Raw genomic sequence first — 21,510 nt, 5'->3', positions numbered from 1 at the left:
TAAATTATAAAAAGATTGATGTTCATCACTTGACATCACTTCGACAATGTTTAAAAACCAGATTTTTAAATGTATGAAAATGTTGTCCGATACATTGTTGTCTATGGCTACGTTTGTACTGCACTTAAAATTGACATGTCTATGTACTTTGTCATATTGTTATTTGAATATTTTTTTTAAACGTCAAATAATTTTTTTTTTTTTCTTTTTTACAATCACCACAACTGAAATACATTTACAAAAAGGTCATTTCAGTGCAGCTCTCGTTTGCACCCTGGGTGAAAGCGAAGCATTCCATGTTGTGGGTTATAGAGCCGCCATCTTGGTAGGCAAACAACTGATGCCGGTCATCAAACAGGAGTTAGTGATGTAATCATGTGCTAATAATAACTAAATGGCAGCTGCAATGAGCAGGGTTCATGGGAGTGTGCCTTATTGGTCGAAAAATCGATGACAGGTCATGCGTGAACAGATCTCAATGATAAGACAATGATGGTAATCTGTGAAAACGCATAAACATATAGTGTGTGTGTGTGTGTGTGTGTGTGTGTGTGTGTGAGTGAGTGAGTGAGTGAGTGAGTGAAAAAGAAATTCAAGGACTTTCAAGTACTTTTTTAAGCACTATTTTTCATTTTAAATGGATACAATTTAAACAAGAAACAAATCTGATCCAATATTTATGGCTTAAAACCAATTTCCGACAATTATTTACACTTTAAATAAATAAAAAAAATTATTTCTTGATTCAGAACAATTTGATCATGGATGAACACAACTTTCAATGCGAATGGTTGATTTGAATTTCAAGGACTTTTTAAGCACCTTGTTAAGAAATTGGCTGTTTCCAAGGAATTCCAGGCCTTGACTTTAAAAAATAATCAAGCACTTCAAGGACCCTGACTGTTGCATGTGTGTGTGTGTGTGTGTGTGTGTGTGTGTGTGTGTGTGTTCCTCACCCTTGGCACTTTGCGCAGCTTGGCTCCAGCGAGGGCGGCGGCCAGCCCAGAGAGGGGCCGTTCCTCCGCAGGAGAGAAGAAGCCACCGGCCGGGAGGGGAGGGGGCGGGGGAGGGGGAGGGGCTCCGGGAGGGGGGTTGTGCCCGACGGGGGGAGGAGGAGGCGGGGCGGGCGGGACACCCGCAAAGGAAGGCGAGGGGGAGGAGGGGGTCAGCGCCGGGGGCAGAGGGGGAGGGGGCGGGGGAGGAGGGTGGCCCGTCGCCATGGCGGTGGCCGTGGTGGTAGCGTTGTTGGGGGTCACGGTGGAGCCGGGAGGGAGGGGGGGGGGAGGCGGGGGAGGGGTCGGCGCGGTTAGGCCTGGCGCCTGCACCGTGTCTGTTGGGGGAGGGGGAGTGGAGGGGGAGGATGTGGGAGCGAGAAAAGGGGAAAGAATGATAATGTCAGAACATTCAGAATCAGTAGCTGAAAGACACCGTCTGAGAGATCGGTCGGGTTCGACCGGGTTTAACTCAGAACGCAACACAGAACATTATTGGACCAGTTTTTAAGAACCATGAATTAAGATTTACTTTTTAACATTAGTAGCATTCTCTTTGTTAATCTAATTGTTAGTCTCTAGAACTAGACTTAATCCACCGGTGAAACCCATCTATTAACTGGAAGATGATACACAGTATTTGAGCACCGGAAATGGACAATATTATTGATGTTAGCAGAGATGAGCCCACAAGATCAATGTGGATAGCAGGGGAATGAGGAACAAGAACAACATGGTAATACATTGTCTCAAATTGTTACCTGGGTATGACCTTGACCCATTTTCCTTTTTTTTTTTTTTTAAACATGAATCCTATCGCTCTGTTGTGAGAATAACATTGTGATAATTGAGCATAAAACTTGTAACCAACATGTTATGTGTCTGGAGAGCTCGACCCCCTGCCAAATGATGACGTCAGGTCTTAACTGCAGACACTATTACAGGGAGGTGTAGTGGTTACGTCATTGCTGTTTCCCGCGTGGTCCACCCCTCTTGAAATCGCCATGTATTTCCAATGGACCCATTTCTAAATCGTCTCGTTTAAAACAAATAAAGCATGAACATTGGCACGGTGTACCTTTCTGTGTGTACGACAAATTAAACAACCGTATAACCAAAAATGATCAAACAATAATGTTAGTGATAGAAGGGAACTCATTTTGTGCAAAAATGGAAAGCTTGCCAATGTTCATGAGGCAGAATTATTACAATAGCCGATAATACATTTTCCAAATGATAAATCCCTATACGGGTGGACCGCGCGGGAAAATTAAGTGATGTCAGACTACACCTCCCTATTTCCTCTACTATTTTACAACTGTAGTAGTAGGCCCAACTCAGGGACAGTCGAAGAAATAGCCTCAGTAGTTCACTAGAGGTCTGCTCTCTCAAGTGGGGGTTGGTGATGTCACCAAGCTCTCAAGACACAGGAAACAAAAAATCTGCAAACTGGCCATTCTAATCGATTGACCCGTCACTCACAACCCCCACCCCTCCAAATACATCATACTGGGTGTAAACATGAAATGAGAGCATGCTATGTGTCAACATGAAGGTGGTCTCATTCAGCATGCGAACGGTATGACCCAATGTATCCACACAGTTATTAATAAACATCTCAATACCACATACGCAAAAAGCAGCACACGACACATTAAGACTTTTTTTCTTTTTTATAAACACGCACACGTACAAAAACACACACTGTGGTAAAAGGACAATCAACAGAGGAACGTGGGCAGCTGTGGGTTAGGTCAATGCTACCAGTGTCTACCAGTGTCTACACCGCAGTAGGGCTGTCCCCGACTAAGGATTTGTATAGTCGACTTTGATTGGCCGAAATTTGCCGATAGTCGACTGGTAGTCGACTACCCCCCGAATGCAAAAAGAAAATAAATATTTTTTTTATTATATCTTTTTCTTTTTTGGGGGGGGATCATTCCATTTGGGCTGTGGGGGGTGCTTAATGTCTGAAGAAGTCGACTGGAGGCTTCCTGTCCTCTGCGAAAGCATGCAATTGGTCCACTGATGGATACATCTTGATATGTCTAGTGTGTGAAATCCTCTTTCAGTGCCTCTGTGCCCGTTTTCTTAGGCGGTTAGCCTCTGGTATGTGCACCATTAGCGTTAGCCACGCTTCTAGGCCTCTTTGCTTTTGGAAAGAATGATAAAAAATAAATATATATTATAATAATAATTTTTTTTTTTTTTATGCATAGGTTTTTTTTTTTGAGGTTGGCAGTCGACTACGGCTCCTTTAGATCGATTAGTTGACTAGTCGAGGTCAGCCCTACACCGTGGTCCAAATCGCGACTCATTTTCCAATCACTAATAAATGACTACAATCTCTGTACAAAGTAGTAATAATTTGAGGATTGCATCACCTGTATTTTCAAATGTTCAATTCATGAATTTCAGGGAAGCCAACTTCCCCCCCCCTCCATTCTTCAAAAATAATATAGATTATAAAATAATATCACTGTGGTGTTTTTCAGTGAAAACCTTATATTGTATGCTAATTATGATTGGTTATTATTATGGTTATTATCAACTGCATGCGGACAGAATAGCAGCATTGTGTGGAATTAATCATCTGCATTGTCGCAATATTGTTGCAACTAATTTCCAGACATTCTGTTACAACATTATACTATGTACCCATATACAACATCTATAATAAAGCTATTCACGGTCTCATGCTAATTAACTGGGTTTCAATTCTCTCTCACCAGAGGCTAACGTCAATAATCTCTGATGGACTGTGAAGGTATTGAGCTCTAGTCAATGAGGGAGCAGCCATGACCTCTGACCCCATCAATGTGAGGATAGACCACTGCACTTCCGCGTTACATTGAGCTGATGGGAGAGAGAGCGGGGGGAGAAAATGAATGAATGTGGATGAAAGCCTTGACATTACGTGGTTGTAGCTACGGCTGTGGGGGGGGGGGGGGGGGGGGACTGGAGACATGATCCAATAGACTTGTATACGCCTGAGTCTCCTGAACACAGAGCGACCAATCCCAAGTCGATCGGCACTTTCTCGACCGAGCTATAGTCACTTTTTCCACACCTACTCCCCAAACTCTGCATGCGCAGATTGATAAACCTAGAATTCCTGGACAATCCCGAAACTCTGTGGGCAATTTGCACATGTAGAGTAGGTGCTGAAAAAGTTACTACCGTAATTGCCGGACTATAAGCCGCACCTGAATATAAGCCGCACCAGCTAGATATAGAAAGAAAAATAAATGTGTACATAATACAAGCCGCACCTGACTATAAGCCGCAGGTGTCTAGAGAGCGCCCTGGTGGCCGTTCGCTGTAGAAATCCATAGATTAGCTGCATCGTTGTATAAGCCGCAGGGTTCAAAACATGGGAAAAAAGGTGTGGCTTATAGTCCGGCAATTACGGTATAGCTCGGCCGAGAAAGTTCCGATCGACTTGGGATTGGTCTCTCCGTGTTCAGGAGACTCAGGCGTATACAAGTCTATTGGATCATGTCTCCAGTCCGCCCCCCCCCCCCCCCCCCCCACAGCCGTAGCTACAACCACGTAATGTCAAGGCTTTCATCCACATTCATTCATTTTCTCCCCTCGCTCTCTCTGCCATGATTTCAGAATACCGGAAGTGTTGTGGTGGACTATACTAGAGGTCTAAGGTCATTAGAGCACCACCTCTGGATAATCAGAGAGGAATCCAGAGGGGGGGGGAGTAAGGGTCACTGAATTGCTGGATCAAAGTAGAGACTGTTCCGACTTTTACAGTGCCAAAATATAGATGTCTATTGTGTCATCAACAGTGAGACATTGGTTTTGGAAACTATATGACGCTCAATTATTGCATCATGTTTGTTATATTGTCACTGCCCAATCATCACACACTGCATGTTCCTGCCATCACTGAGGCTGTCCCTCCCCCGCGCTGCGTAGAATACATTTGTCAAATAGCCATGCCTGTACCAGAGACATTATAATGAACAACAACATATACTACACTGCCAGTGGTTAGACTAAGACTCCAAAGATGTAGCACTGAACGGCACAGGAAGTCCTTCATTCCGACAGCCATCAGACTTTACAACGCATCACTGTGCCTCACTGCATCACTGTGCCTCACTGCATCACTGAGCCTCACTGCATCACTGAGCACAGGGCGACATGCAGTTACCATCTTCCTGGACTTTTACTTTTAAAACAACATTGTTCAATATTACACTTACTGTACACTTACTGTAGATTTCTGTATATTGTTACTGTATATTTTATATTAGAATGTATATACATAACATAGGAAATGTAAATCCCAGACCGTATTTTAGGCTTATTTTATTCTTAGGCTTATTTTTTTATTCTTATTCGCGACTAATTGTTTTGTCTACCTTAATGTTTACTGTGAGTGATTTGTAGTGCCAAATTTCCCTCTGGATGATTAAAGTATTTCTATTCTATTCCATACCCAAATTTACAGTAGGCATGTTATTAAAATAACACATTAGCTTAAACGCCTGCACATTTGGAAGAGAGAGGGTAAATTGGGCAGGGTGAAGCTTGGGAGCAGTGGCAATATAGCCATAGATCCAGAAAGAGTGCTAATGAGAGGGAGATGAAAAGGAAATGGTTTGTCCTTGCAACTTGCGTTTCAGCAAAAAAAGTCTAACTGAATGTCTCGACTGAAATTCTAAACATTTGGTTCAAATTTAAAAGACAATGACCATCTTCTAACAACGCCCCCCTTATCTCTTTAATATGCCCATTTGGCTATATAGACCGTAGATCATTCTGTCTGTCTTCATCATAGGTCAAGTGAATCACCTTGGTGGTAACTCGAGCACAGTAGGCATTGGACTACCAGTGAGACTAATGAAATTGGGCTAGTCTGCCATTCAACAGTTCCTTCTTATACACGTCTCACAACTAGGGTTGGGCATCGTTTGGATTTGAACGATTCCGGTTCCGATTCCGATTCTCCATATCGATTCCTGTTCTGAACAATTCTCGGTTCCGATTCTTTGAGGTGCAGGTCACAGCTTATTTCGCAGGAGAATTGTTTTGTTGTTGAAAATTTAAAAAAAATTTCATACTATTCACATTTTCAGTTGACTTGATACAGTTTAATTTGGTTGCTGTACTGTAACTAGGGTATTAACCCTTTCACTGCCACACGACAGAAGGTTAACCCTTTACTATCACACAACCGACGGCGATGCTCCATCATTAGCATCATCGCCGTCGGTTGTGTGATAGTAAAGGGCTAACCTTCTGTATTGTCACAGTGAAAGGGTTAACCGGCTGCCGTGTGGCAGTGAAAGGGTTCATTAACGAAGTAATTTTTTTTTCTTTTTTTTAAGAATCCGAAATGGAGATATGTTACTTCCGGTTCCAGAACCGGAAGTTAGGAACCGGTTCCTAATTAGAACCGGTTTTCGGTGCCCAACCCTACTCACAACATGTCTCATCCACGCAGAGACGAGACCGCTGTAGCCAGATACAGTCTGTTTTAGGTTCCACTGGTTACCACACTGATGACAACAACACACAGCGAATAATTGGATGAAAGGTACCGATGGTGAAATCATACACATCATTACAATGGAAAATTGTAGAAAAATGTACTTAAAAAATTGGACAAGAAAAACAGAACTTAAAAGATTAATTCTTTTTTTAAAAGGTAGAATCTGTATGCCGTCAAACAGTGACCTCTAGGTACTGCTCGTTGTTTATTTTTTTTTAGTTTTGGTCTGACATGTGGGTTGGGAGTTTAGTGACTTTATATGCTGTGAATGTCCTCTCCTTGGCAGAGCCTGGGTCTGGCCAGCAGTAGCAAACCCTCCCCCCTATCTCCACTCAACCGTGTCTTGGAAATATTATCATGTCCATAGTTCTGTGTTAAATACATATTCTCTGTACAGCATTGACTAGTTAATCTAGTTTAACTAGTATACAGCTCAGACACTAGGGCAGCAGTGTTTCTTAAAACAACAGCCAAAAGGGCCAGGAGATATGACACGTCCACGGTTCTTTTAGACCCCAGTTCCTGTGTGAGACATAACAAAGCCCTAGACCCATCTTTTGTTTTCATTTTCTCAATAGGGCATTTTTGTTTACCTTTCTTGTCAGATCCGTTATTAATTTGTCATATTTTGACGTCATGTCAACTTTGTACTTAATGGTAAGTCTGACCAGAGCTCTTTGTCACTTTCTGGTCAGACGCTTTGTGTGTACACATTTGTCTCCGATGTAAACTGATCATATTCTTCCTATGGCCTGGAAACTATGTTCTATTTTATACAATTTGACTCATTTAAATTTCTAACAGTTCACTGTCATGGCTGATTAAAAATATTCCACAACAACGGCAACCCACACATCAGAGCAAAACAATACAAAGTGGGGATCTTTGCTTAGAGGTCGCCGTTTGATGGACATTACAGATCCTACCTTTAAGTCACATGATCCACCATAGCAGATTCTAATCAACAAACTTAAGAGAGGAGACATAAGAGGCCCGGGTCTCATGCGACGTAGGCGAGACGATACATTCAAATTCAGTGAAAAGCCGTCAGACCAGCCAAACGTTGCAGAGCTAAGCGTGTGTGAACAACATGGAACAAGTGCGTATGTTTTGCATACAGAGGAAAAACAGACAAGAGTTAAAACAACCTGGGCAAGAAGAGACAAAGTGTGCCGGACAAGACCCAGTGACACAATTCGGGTCAACCCGTTCATCAAGACCCATGCTGTGGAGCCTTCCTCGTCGCTCCAACAAGCAGCGTGGAGCCATGCTGTAGCGTCTACAGCCGCCACCGTAGCAGCCACATGTGCACATCGAGAATGCTATGAACACACAATTCCGAGGTGAGGTCACCCAATCAGGGATCAGATCTAGAGTCAGCTGACGTCGGCTGGAACCCACACCTTTTTCAGTGGAGGAGGCAGAAGAAGGCATCAGAGTGACCCTATGGGCAACTTCACCATTGATCAATAATCAAGGACATCATCACCCCCCCCCACCCCCCCCCCCCCCCCTCTGTTAGTGAGTGAGTTGAGGTGAGTAGTAGAGGGGAGACAGGAACACAGTGATCCAGACATATTATAGAGGAGAGAGAGAGAGAGAGAGAGAGAGAGAGAGAGAGAGAGAGAGAGAGAGAGGCAGAGAGAGAGAGAGGCAGAGAGACAGAGAGAGAGAGAGAGAGAGAAAGCGATAGAGAGAGAGAGAGAGAGAGAGAGAGACAGAGAGAAAGAGAGAGAGAGAGACAGAGAGAAAGCGAGAGAGAGAGAGAGAGAGAGAGACAGAGAGAAGCGAGAGAGAGAGAGAGAGAGAGAGAGAAGCGAGAGAGAGAGAGAGAGAGAGAGAGAGAGAGAGAGAAAGCGAGAGAGACAGAGAGAAAGAGAGAGAGAGAGACAGAGACAGAGAGAAAGCGAGAGAGAGAGAGAAAGAGAGAGAGAGAGAGGAGAGAGAGACAGAGAGAAAGCGAGAGAGAGAGAGAAAGCGAGAGAGAGAGAGAGAGAGAGAGAGAGAGAGAGAGAGAGACAGAGAGAGAGCAGAGAGAACAGAGAGAGAGAGGAGAGAGAGACAGAGAGAAAGCGAGAGAGAGAGAAGTAACTACATCTACAGGGAAGGAGAGAAGCAGAAACAGTGATCCGGAGGAGGAGGAGGAGGAGCGGGACGAAGAGGCCTTACCATAGGGCAGAGAAGAGAAGCCGCCTGGGGCTCTGGGCCTGCTGCTGCGAGGCCTCCCCCCCGTGCTGTTCCAGCCCAGGCAGGCTGAGGCCCAGGCCCAGGCTCTGGCCCAGGACCAGGGGGAGAGAGAGGTGCTCAGCGCCGGGGGCAGAGGCGGCAGCGGTGGAGGCGGGGGGCAGCACTGTGAAGGGAGAGGGCACACCAGGAACCTGGCATGAGGAGGGGGAGACGAGACGAAGGGGGAGGAGGAGGGAGGGGGAGGAGCTTGGGGAGCCACGGAGGAGAAGGAGGGCAGGAAGTAGTGGGGAGGGGGCGGCGGGGTGGGCGGCGGCGGGGGGAGGGGTGGGGCAGGTCACGCCGCCACCGTAGCCTCCTCCCGCCACGCCGGCCGCCGCGTAGTAGCCGTGCTGCGGCAGGACGGTGACCGGGGAGGGCGCGGGGAACATGGGCGGGCCGTTGGGGGAGGGCGAGGGCGGCTTCTGGGTCAGCGGCGACGGCGCGGCGAGGGGGACGAGCGGCCGCGGGTTGCTCGACACCCTCCCCCCCCGGCGGCTGCTGGTCACGACGGGCGGCGAGGGCGCCAGCGGGTGAAGCTGCAGGCCGACCACACGGCCGGGGACGGAGCCGGAGCCGGGGGGGCGACCTGGGGGGACGGGGGGGGCCCTGCTGCTGCTGCTGTCTCCTGGGGACCGTGGCGTAGTGAGGCAGGACCGGGTGGAAGGCGGAGCCCAGCGAGGTGGCGAAACGGGACGCCGAGTGTCTGAGGGGCGGCGTGGGCGGCGTGGACGGAGAGGAGGGCGAGCCGGGGGTGGCCAGGTAGTTGGGGGCGGGGCACGGGGACGCGGGCGCGCCGGTCGACGTGGACCTGTTGTACTCGGGAGGGGGAGGGGTGTACAGGGTGCTCTCGAACGCTGTGGACGTGGACAAGACGCGGGCACGTCGATTTGGACAGAACGGAGTGGACGACGAGACACGGACAGGACGGCACGGGGGGGGGGGGGGGGGGAGGAAGGAGGGGATGATAAGAAGGTAGAGAGCAGCCACCGTGCACACAGAGGGGGGAAAGACGATAGGAAAGAGAGAGGAAGGAGGGAGGGAGGGAAAAAGAGAAGAGAACAGAGAGAAAAGAGAGAAGGGGGTGAAGCAGAAAAACTAACACAGGCCTAAATGTCTCGGTTTTCCTCCTGTTCCCTTGTGCTTCTCAGGCCAGTAGACAGATGGCGCTACAGTATATTAGTAGACACGGGTTAGCATGGGGGACAGACCCAGAGGCAGGTGTGGAACAGCATGTCATTTTCGTTCAACAGAGATAGAAGAGGGGGGGGGGGGGGGGGGGGGGGGGGACATGATGTCCAGGGGCTAGTGCCTCAAATAACATTCATATATAACACGTCCGATTTCATTTCAATCTTGTGAATATACATCATTTCTGACATTACACAGCCTCTTGTGTGTAACCCAACATTAAAAAACATCAGCACACATACACTACTACTGTAACATAACAAATCAAGACACTCAATCCATGCTTCAAATGCTTTGACTATGCCTCCATAACATTGGCAACGTCACATTTATTTATTTGTTTTTACATTTACTGCAGGTCAGCTGGTATAGACGGGTTGATATCGCGGTCATGGGGCACGATTGTGGAACTGTGAAAAATGGCCAAGCTTTAGTCAATGGACCGTAGTCACACAGCAGCCTATCTTCCGCATCTAGTTCACTGCTGATGATTGGCCTAGGACTAGGTTGTTGACTTGCATCTATTCATGTGCTGAGCATATATCGGAAAAAAAGATATCAACAATCCTTATACAAACTTTAATAAGCTTCATCCAATAATGATCCACAGCAAATTTGGTAGCAATCGGACATACGGTTTAACATATGGTAATTTTTTTCTTTTCTTTTTTTATAATAATAATTCACTTCGCACTTGAAACCCTAACAATCCAAATTGCTACCAAATTTGTGGATCATTCTTCATTCTTAACATGGCTAAGTACATAAATAGATGCAAGTTAACAACCGTTAGGCCAATCATCGGGAAATTTGCAGGGTATGTCCAGAATATCAACCAGGAATATTCCCTGAAAATCTCATTCAAATTGACCACTAGGGGGCACTACAAATGCACAAATAGGCGTGGCAACACACTATTGACATCTCCTCCTAAACGGTAAGACTAATTACGACCATATTTGTCATGAATCATTATTGGATCAAGCTTATCAAGTGTTGTATAAGGCTTGTTTATATCTTTTTTAGTTTTGAAGATAATAACCAATGAACTTCAAGAAGGCTTGGCTAAGTACATAAATAGATGCAAATCAACAACCGTTAAGCCAATAATCACAGAATTTGCAGGGTGAGAGAATGTTGAGAGAACTGCCTGAAATAGTCCCTCAAAATAAAAGTTTAACACTAGGAGGCACTACAAATGCACAAATGTGCGTGGCAACACATGTTTGACATCTCCTCCTTTAAGATATTAACTAGGGATGTCCGATATTATCGGCCGATATTGGCATTCAAATGTGATATCGGAAAATATCGGTATCGGTTTACATTTCATATTACATTTCTATAACCTTTATTTACCTTTATATGTAATGTTAATTACCTGAAATTATTCAGTTTTTTGGGGGGGAAACCCTGCATATATCGGTATCGGTTGATATCGGTATCGGAAATTAAGAGTTGGACAATATCGGTATATCGGTATCGGTAAAAAAGCCAATATCGAGCATCCCTAATATTAACCAATGAACTTCAAAACGTGGCTCAGCACATAAATCGATGCAAGTCAACAACCGTTAGGTCAATCAACACCAAATATGAAGGGTATGTCCAGATAAGTACCCATAACATCAACAACAAATCAATCACTAGGGGGCACTACAAATGTACAAAATGTGCGCCGTGGAATAACACAAATAGGTTTATATTTAAACTTTTCTGATCAAAACATTACAAAACTTGCAGGACATGTTCCATAACACTGCTTAACCATGTGTGTGGACTTAATTTGCGATCCTAATGATCAATATTGGCTTGAAACCCGCAGATCGCCGCTTGCGGCTATATATTTTCTATTAATATTCCAACATTAATTTGTCTTAAACCATCCATAGCAACACCCATATATCACCGACACCCTGATGGGGGGGATCCCCTTTGAACTGCCCATCCAAGGTTTAATTAATTTGATCAAGGTCAAATGTGTATAAAAAACATTACTATTTTAAATGAACTATTATGGTGCTGCAGATATTTCATACTGTATCTAACCCAAAACAGGAGGATTTATTGTATTATCTCCAGAGAAAACACACAAGCAAGCATGACTGGGTGCCCCCTCGCACATACAAACATACACAGAAAGCGAGCATGTGAGCATATTGTGCATTCGCACATCAGCACAAATGCACACACGAGTGAACAAAATACACACACACACACACACACACACACACACACACACACACACACACACACACACACACACACACACACACACACACACACACACACACACACACACACACACACACACACACACACACACACACACACACACACACACACACACACACACACACACACACACACACACACACACACACACACACACACACAGGGTTCAGCCTGGCCCATACTAACTCAGCCTACTACGAGTATGTTTTTTAACCCCAAGAGTTAAAAACATAAAACACTACATTAGCTTCATTACTAGACTGTCTCACCTGAGTCAGTATAAATGAATGTTTGAAATGCACACAGTGTTCAGAATCGAGATGGTACATCATCGTACCAGCCAGGAGGCGTTCTGTGCTACAGCTGCACCCCCTAGAGGAGAGCACACTAAAGCAGCCCTCACACAAAAGTATCATGGTATTTACAAAAATGTAAGAGGGATCATGCAATGTGGGAGGAATTCTGCAGAGGCAGATTATGATTTTGAAAGCCTATACACATTTGTTCCCCACGTCCATCAAATCTGCCCCCTCCATCGAGTCTTTTAAATCTAAGCTCAAAACTCATCTATATTCCCTAGCGTTCCCTGACTCACTCTGACTCTTGCCTTGTTTGTTTTGACGTGTTGTTCTGTTTCTTTGTTTGTCTGTTCGCTGTTTCTGTTTATTTATACTTTAGGAGCACTTTTTTATTGTTTTGCTACGCGACACACTGTGAAGCACTTTGGTTGACAAGTGTCATGTTTAAATGTGCTATACAAATAAATTTGATTGATTGATTGATTGATTGATAGTTCGTTTTAACTCCAAGAAAGGACATGCATGTCAATATGCACAGAGATGAAACCGAAGGGGATCGACATTAAGAAATCTTTTAAGTGGCAATGTTCACGCTTCTCACACATAAATGTATATATTAACAACTGATGGCTGATATTGCCCCATGTGTATACATCATGTCATTACCCTTGGGCAGAGGAAAATCAACTTGGTTATTCTCAAGTCCTGAAAAGTTGACTTCTTGGATATACATACTTCCTGCTACTGACTGCTTAACCCTTTAACTACCACACTACAGAAGGTTAACCTTTGGGCGGCTGGGTGGCACAGCGGTCTAAGCGCTCGTCACCAATGCGTGAGACACTCAGCGTAAGCGTTGCCTCCGGCTTGGGCCGGCCGTCATACTGACTCAATTGGCAGAGTCAGTGGGAGGGGAGTCGATGGGTGGTAATCTGGTCGTTGTAAACAGCGACTCCTACAGGTCGGTCAGGGCGCCTGCACAGCAAGGACAGGAGATGTCGAGGGTAGTGTGAGCCTCCCACACGTTACACCTCGCCAATGAGAGTCCGCGCTGGCAGGTGAAAAGAAGTGGCTGGCTGACTGCATGTATCGGAGGGGACATGCGATAGTATCCATCAGCCCTCCCTACGACCGACCAGTGGGGGGCACATGCGAGCAACGATCAAGCCAGGGGAGGGGGGAATTGGCACGACTAAAATTGGGATGGGAGAAAAACAGAAAAAGGAGAAAAAGTGGATAAAAAAAAGGTTAACCTTTCACTACCACACTACGGTTAACCGTCTGTAGTGTGGTAGTGAAAGGGTTAACCCTTTGTCGCGTGGCAGTGAAAGGGTTAACCTGCTGTAGTGTCGCAGTGAAAGGGTTAACCCTTTGGTAGAGTGGTAGTGAAAGGGTTAACATAAAGAAACTGCTTAATTTAATGTACCAGAACGTAGAATAATGGTGACTCAGACAAGCTCAAAGCGGAACATTCCTTGACATTAGAGTGTGTCAAGTTGAGCGTTACAACTCAAGGAGACGCAACGTGCAAGATTGTCTTCATACAAGGTTCACTTGTGTCCCTCTTAATGTGATTAGGGAACACCTATTGTTTATTGTTCATTTTGGATCCGCATTAGTCGACTCTTCACCATGGTGACGACTACTCTTCCTGGGGTCCAGACATACAAATATATCATAAATTGTGAGTAGTTGCAGTTGTTTAAATAATGGTTTGGTTGTGGCTAAATAAGAAGAGTTGGTTGCAATTCTTACAAAGGATTTCTGAGCTCTAAATATTCCGAAAGCCTAAAGTCAAATATTTTTCTAATTATCTTCACCTAGAAAATAAACGAAAAACCGAATTAGAATTATATCATAATACTTTATTGTAATATGGAGTGTGAGAAAACTGTCTCGATCTGCAAGCGCATTTGCTCATTTAGAATCACATATGTATGTATCTTGAGTGGTTTAAGATACGTTATTTCAAACGTGATTCATTGCGCACTAGTTTCAGAACACACTGCCTCTGTTCTATAAGAGAATCCATAATGCAGTGAAGTCTGTGACAGATGACAGCTAATCCAGTGGGGGGGGGGGGGGCACAAGAGCTATTGTTCACACCTGACTGTCAAGGTGTTAAAATGCTATATAATGCATGTTAGCCTAGCTTAGCACAATGAATGGAAGCAGACATGGCCGGTTAGCCTTCGGGAGAGGTGTTAGTTAACACACCAAGGATTCAATGTCCCCGATGACATCACTGGTGGCCATATTCAAACTTCTTTACTCTTCAGTAATTGTCAAACTAAATGAACACGTGTAAAACAGTTTAGAGCTTTTGGATGTGCATTAGATTATGTGCAAATTAAATCAGCGTTGCATTTTCGGTGATGTGCCCTTTAAGAGATAATACAGTCGTCATCCTACAACTACGAGTCTATCACACTGTGCGAGGTCATCAGTCAACTGTTATTGACATGTGGCAAAACATATGGTAGCTATTAGTTATTAACGACGGCACAAGCTCTGATTCTGAATGAGCACTTGTGAATATTGTCATAGTAGCGAAGGCTGCAAGAGAGGAGAAAGAGCTCTGAAGCATTGAATTAATTATTAACCCACACTACAGCAGGTTAACCATTTCACTACCACACTACAGCAGGTTAACCGTCTCCAGCGTGGTAGTGAAAGGGTTAACCTTCTGTAGTGTGGTAGTGAAAGGGTTAAAACCTCACAGCAAGACCCATATGTTAGCATGCAGTGTGTGTGTTGTAACTGTGCGTTACTATGTATGATTGTTACTGTATGTGACAGAGCCTCCCTAATCCTGAGGCTGTTTTGTGTAGCCTACACTCATGCACATGTGTGCACACGTACGTAACGTACTTAGTGATGCACCGATGTGAAAATTGTGGCCGATACCGATAACCGATATTAATATTGCTGTTCTGGCCGATACCGATATTTACCGATGTTGATATCTCTGTATAGAAAACACTTTTTTATGATAATCAAATAAAGAGCTATTTTCCAAAACGCATATTTTTTAAAACTTTTGTAACTTATTTTCAGAAATGACAGATATTTTGAAACTATTTAAGGCCAAAACATGTAAAAAGAAAAAAGAATTATATAAAAAAAAAAAAAAAAAAAGTTTTTTTTTTTTTAATATCGGCCCTATCTTGATATCGGACCGATACCGATGTGTAAAAAAATTGCCATATCGGCCGATATTATATCGGCGGCCGATATATCGTGCATCACTAAACGTACCTATGAACGTACGTACACACACACACACACACACACACCTATGGGACTTACTCTGATGGTGCATTTTTAACCTCTGACTAAATACCACAGAAGGATCTGAGCCTGATAATACTGAAACCCTGACAATCTCCGATCAAACGAAAGACTCCTGTCTCAGCCAATCAATGACCCAATAGGAGAACAGTGCCACCTATGAATGAGCACTGTGACTGGCTTGGCCTGTCACCTGTCACATCTATTTAACTTAAAATCAATGGACTTAGCTCTTGATACAATAACAAAAACAAACAACCGTGAGATTTAAATGCATAGCGTTTGATGTTTTTATTGCTCTGACCAATAAAACTGGTTCTGCACTTTGAGTTATGGTGAGTTAAGTTTAAGATTATTTTTCATTAGAACAATGTTGGAACTTCTGATCGTGACTTTTGTTACATTTGAATATCGATAACAGCCTTTAACCCAGCTTTACGTGTTTTGATAGAGGACAGTCCAACACAACCTAGTTCACAACCTAGTTTTAAATTATCCTGATTAGAATACTTCCTAGTAAAAGCATTGCATATAACCTAAACAGACAAATCCAGGCCACTTATTTGTCAAACGCTTACCCCAAACGGAAAGCAAACGGAAAGTCTGTTCGTTTACTGGGCACTGCTATGATGAATCGAACGCAACTTGGGAGTGAAAATAACAAATTCAACGTTCTAATCAAGATTTCAGTCCCTGGTAAACAGACAGACTCCATTGAAATTTGTATAGACTTGGACCATTTCAACAACTTTGAGGTTGTTGAAGTGTTGAAGTGTTTGACAAATAAGTGACCTGGATTGTATGTTTTAGGCAATACAAAATGCGTCCGAGTATGTCAAATAAAATGACGTGACATACCGTCACCCGGAGATCAAAAGTACATTCAGTCCATTTGTCTGGTTGTGATATGAAGTGAGCAAAGCATAGCGGTACATAATTATACTGTACAGGACAGCTGGGAAGCCACAACGGCAGGGGAAGCATGTGCATGTATGTTTGTGTGAGTGTGTGTGTGTGTAGCTTCGTTCAAGAAACCCTCCCCACACACACACACACACACACACACACACACACACACTTCCCCCATACCCCAGCGTCTCTCAATCTGTTCCGAGTGCTTGTCCTCTGCCTGTAGGCAGATGGGCAGAGAGTCGGTGGAGAGGAAATGGTTGTATAACTCAGTGCTAATGAGGCTAGCTAATGAGGCTAGCTAATGAGGCTAGCTAATGAGGCTAGCAAACGATGGTACACACAGCAATTAGTAGAGATAAGCCCCTCTGCTTTACACCTTATATCATATTGACATATAGGTATTATATATTGATCCCTATACACCTTATATAGGTATATATTGACATATAGGTATTATTGATCCCTATACACCTTACAGTGCAGGGGACTTAAAAGGAGCATTTAGCTGATTTTCAACCTGAATCCTCGACACAGAACACGTTGGTAAGTTTTCCCATTAGCACAATTCCTCCTCAAGACAGAAGGTTAGGATTCAGGTAAAAAAATCTACCCCTTTAACTCATACTTTAATCTCTTAAGCCCGAGCGGTCCGGTACTGGACCGCAAATGACATCACGCCATAAATCCATCTCTACAGAATGTATGACTTAATGTTGCGTTTTTTTTCTTCAAATGTAGCCAATAGTACTAGACCCTAACCCTGTCAAAACAGCAGTCAAAGTGTATATTTTCAGCAATACGTTTGTTTACCAATGGTTTAAAGTGTTATTAGTGAAATATGAGTTGTAGAAATCTAGTCGGAAAAAGACGAGAATTGACGCTAGGAAATGACGCAGCCATTTAGTTTGTAGTCCTATGAGGAGAGGAGACCCAGGACTTTCTATGGGCTTTCGAATTTAAAATAACTACACTTCCTAGTGTAGTTTTACTCAAGCCTAGTAACAGACACAATATTTCTGACACTGGGAATACATTCCCTGTGATCCATAGATGTCCCTAGATACCAAGAACATGCAAATGAACCTTGTAGAAGTGGAGCAATCTTCCATTTACTTAGGTATGTATTTTTAGGCGGATTTTCAGAAAATAGGTTAAAACAATGTGGTTGTTTTGAGTCAGTGTATGCTACTTCTCTGGAATGATGAGGCCAGGATGGGTCAGTGTTGTCATGAAGCCATTCCAAAATGGCTCCCCTTTCACCAGCAGGGAGAAAAACGTGTTGTGCTGTCTCCCAGGGCTGAACAAAGTCAGAGCGGTGTCCTATCCTCCTCATATCATTCTAGCATCTTCTTTGATTGTATTGGTTATTTTCCTGATGAGCTGCACAAAAAAATATTTTGTAATTTTCTCCGCGATTGGCCACTTTATTGGCCACTTTATACTGTAGCTATCCTCAGTTTCGTTGTCTGACTGCTCAATTTTCACTCATTCAGTCTGGTAAGACTGCTTGCAAATACACCCTCACAGAGACAAAGTATAAATACCTTAACAATAGCGAGCCATGTCTTTTAACATAATTTAAAAAGGGGGCACACAAACATTATGGGAAACGTGAATAGAAAAGAAGAGAAGAGAAGAGCTCACCTGTTGGTCTTCTCTGTTTTAAACAAGCGTCTCCGTTTTAAAATGGGTCACCTTTCCCACGCTGACTCACGATCGAACAAAGATAAATGAAAGTGCCGTTTTGCTTTAGGGGAACTCAATGATCTTTTGTGTCATGTCGTGTCATGCCCTCCTCTGCTCTACTCTGTATTCTGGTGTGTTGTGTACTATAAGGGTTTGTGTGTTTGCGTGCATGCATGACTCACTGTGTGTGTGTGTGTGTGTGTGTGTGTGTGTGTGTGTGTGTGTGTGTGTGTGTGTGTGTGTGTGTGTGTGTGTGTGTGTGTGTGTGACAGTGTGTGTGACAGTGTGTGTGACAGTGTGTTAAAAGTAGAAAAACCAGCGTGGCTTACTCACCAGCGTTGGAGATGCGTCTCCCTCTCTCCCAGTCCTGCTGCTCTCTGTCCAACTGCTCCTGCTCCTTCTCCCTCTCCGCTGCCTTCTCTTGCTCCATCAGTTCACGCTCCGCCCGCTCCAGCGCCTCCTGGCTCTCCCGCTCCGCGTGCTCCCTCTCCGCCTGCACCTCTCGCTCCTGCCGCTCACGCTCCTCCTGCCGCTCCTGCATCTCCCGCTCCAGGCGTTCGCGTTCCTGACGCTCCCTCTCGAGGTGCTCACGCTCGGCCTCTTTCTGCTTCTGCAGCTCCTGGAGTTGTCTGGAGGGGGAGTGGAGGGGAGGAGAAGGGGGAGGAGGGGGGAGGAGAAGGGGGAGGATGGGAGGAGAGGGGAGGAGAGGGGAGGAGAGGGGGGGAGAGGGGAGGAGAGGGGAGGAGAGGGGAGGAGAGGAGGGGAGAGGGGAGGAGAGGGGAGGAGAGGAGAGGGGGGGAGAGGACGGGAGGGGAGGGGAGGAGAGGGGAGGAGAGGAGGGGAGAGGGGAGAAGAGGGGAGGAGAGGGGAGGAGAGGGGGGGAGAGGACGGGAGAGGGGAGGGGAGGAGAGGAGAGGGGAGGAGAGGGGAGGAGAGGGGGGGAGAGGGGAGGAGAGGGGGGGAGGGGAGGGGAGGAGAGGGGAGGAGAGGGGGGGAGAGGACGGGAGGGGAGGGGAGGAGAGGGGAGGAGAGGAGGGGAGAGGGGAGGAGAGGGGAGGAGAGGGGGGGAGAGGGTAGGAGGGGGGAGGAGAGGGGGGGAGAGGGGGGGAGAGGGGAGGAGAGGGGGGGAGGGGAGGAGAGGGGGGGAGAGGACGGGAGGAGAGGGGAGGAGAGGGGAGGAGAGGGGGGGAGAGGACGGGAGAGGGGAGGAGAGGGGAGGAGAGGGGGGAGGGGAGGGGAGGGGAGGAGAGGGGAGGAGAGGACGGGAGGGGAGGGGAGGAGAGGGGAGGAGAGGGGGGGAGAGGGGGGGAGGGGAGGGGAGGAGAGGGGAGGAGAGGGGAGGAGAGGAGAGGGGAGGAGAGGAGAGGACGGGAGGGGAGGGGAGGAGAAGGGAGGAGAGGGGAGGACGGGAGGGGAGGAGGGGAGGACGGGAGGAGAGGGGAGGGGAGGACGGGATGATAGGAGAGGAGAGGAGGGAGAGGATGGGAGGAGAGGGGAGGAGAGGGGATGAGAGGAGGGGAGGAGAGGGGAGGAGGGGGGAGGAGAGGGGATGAGAGGAAGGGAGAGGACGGGAGAGGACAGGAGGAGAGGGGAGGAGAGGACGGGAGGGGAGGGGAGGAGAGGGGAGGAGAGGGGAGGAGAGGACGGGAGGGGAGGGGAGGAGAGGGGAGGACGGGAGGAGAGGGGAGGGGAGGGCGGGATGATAGGAGAGGAGAGGAGGGGAGAGGATGGGAGGAGAGGGGAGGAGAGGACGGGATGAGAGGGGAGGAGGGGGGAGGAGAGGGGATGAGAGGAAGGGAGAGGACGGGAGAGGACAGGATGAGAGGGGAGGAGAGGACGGGAGGGGAGGGGAGAGGGGAGGGGAGGAAAGGAGGGGAGAAGAGGGGAGGAGAGGGCAGGAGGGGAGGGGAGGAGAGGGGGAGAGGGGAGGACACAATTGAAAATCTATCATTTTCTAATTCAATGCTACTTTCTCTGTAGTGTATTTTGTACAACACAGATGACCTCAGGGCCGGTCTCACCGCCCAACAGATGAGCTGGATATCCAGACAAAGAAAAGAGAAAGAAATAGGACATAATTTTGGAGATGAAGAAAATATCTGTTTTAATTATTTTCTGTCCACTCATCGTATCCAGGTACTGGGTACTGGCTGATACAATAACATATATTACCCCAAATTGCTACCAGTAGTACACAGAGGGGTTGTAAATATTTGTTTTAATATTTAACAATGCCTTGCTAAAGGTACAGCCTATAGACCGTAAAATAGCACTTCACCAAAAACCAATGCTGAACCCTTTCACTGCCACACTACCAAATTGTTAACCCTTTCACTGCGACAATACAGAATGTTAACCCTTTCACTGTCACATGACAAAGGGTTAACCCTTTCACAACCATACTACATTTAACCATTTCACTACCACACTACAGGCAGGTTAACCTTCTGTAGTGTGGTTGTGAAAGGTTAACCTTCTGTAGTGTGGTAGTGAAAGGGTTAATTTGGCACATAATCTCACACATGTCCCAAAGCTCTAAACCGTTTTGTGCACGTTCATCTAGTTTGACAGTTATTGAGAGTTAACGAGAGAGTCCTGCAGACACAATGATTCAGTGTCCTCCGATGACATCACCGGAGGGCATGTTCAAACTCATTAACTCTCAATTACTGTACTGTCAAACTAAATGAACATGTGCGATTATGTGCATAATAAATCAGTATTGTTTTGTGGTAGTAGTAGTAGTTTTATTCAGTCATCACACAAATCATTTGATTTGGCAGTGACTGAAAAGGTACAGGCTGAGGCATAACGCTTATACATGCCTGTCCTATATTCTTAACTAAATTAAGTCTCCAAAACAGTATTCTTAAATAAAAAAAAAATATATATTCACATTTGTAATCTTCAAAAATAGTAAAAAAAAGAAACGTTTAAAAAAAGACTGCTTGCAAATACACCCTCACAGAGACAAAGTATAAATACCTTAACAATAGCGAGCCATGTCTTTTAACATAATTTAAAAAGGGGGCACACAAACATTATGGGAAACGTGAATAGAAAAGAAGAGAAGAGAAGAGCTCACCTATTTTACTTCAAAAATAGTAAAAAAAAAAAAAAAAAAAGTTAAAAAAAAAAGCCAATAGAAATAAATCTCCTTTTAACTTTC

At 45.4% G+C, this 21,510-nt stretch overlaps 1 protein-coding gene across 1 annotated transcript in view; it reads right to left on the bottom strand.

Annotated features, from left to right (window-relative positions):
• enah (ENAH actin regulator) overlaps nt 1–21,510 on the bottom strand; it is a 193,548-nt gene that overhangs the window by 24,402 nt on the left and 147,636 nt on the right. The window contains exons 5-6 of the mRNA XM_084325720.1: nt 18,675–18,970; nt 957–1,330 (exon numbers count right to left, since the gene is read on the bottom strand). Of these exons, the coding sequence (XP_084181846.1) occupies nt 957–1,330; nt 18,675–18,970 (670 nt within the window). The remainder of the gene's footprint in view (nt 1–956; nt 1,331–18,674; nt 18,971–21,510) is intronic.

The sequence above is a fragment of the Notolepis coatsorum genome, assembly GCF_963971535.1.
Source record: "Notolepis coatsorum genome assembly, chromosome: 12".
NCBI lineage: Eukaryota > Metazoa > Chordata > Actinopteri > Aulopiformes > Paralepididae > Notolepis > Notolepis coatsorum.
Note: the sequence above shows the minus strand (reverse complement) of the source record. Positions and strands in the feature narration are given on the sequence as shown.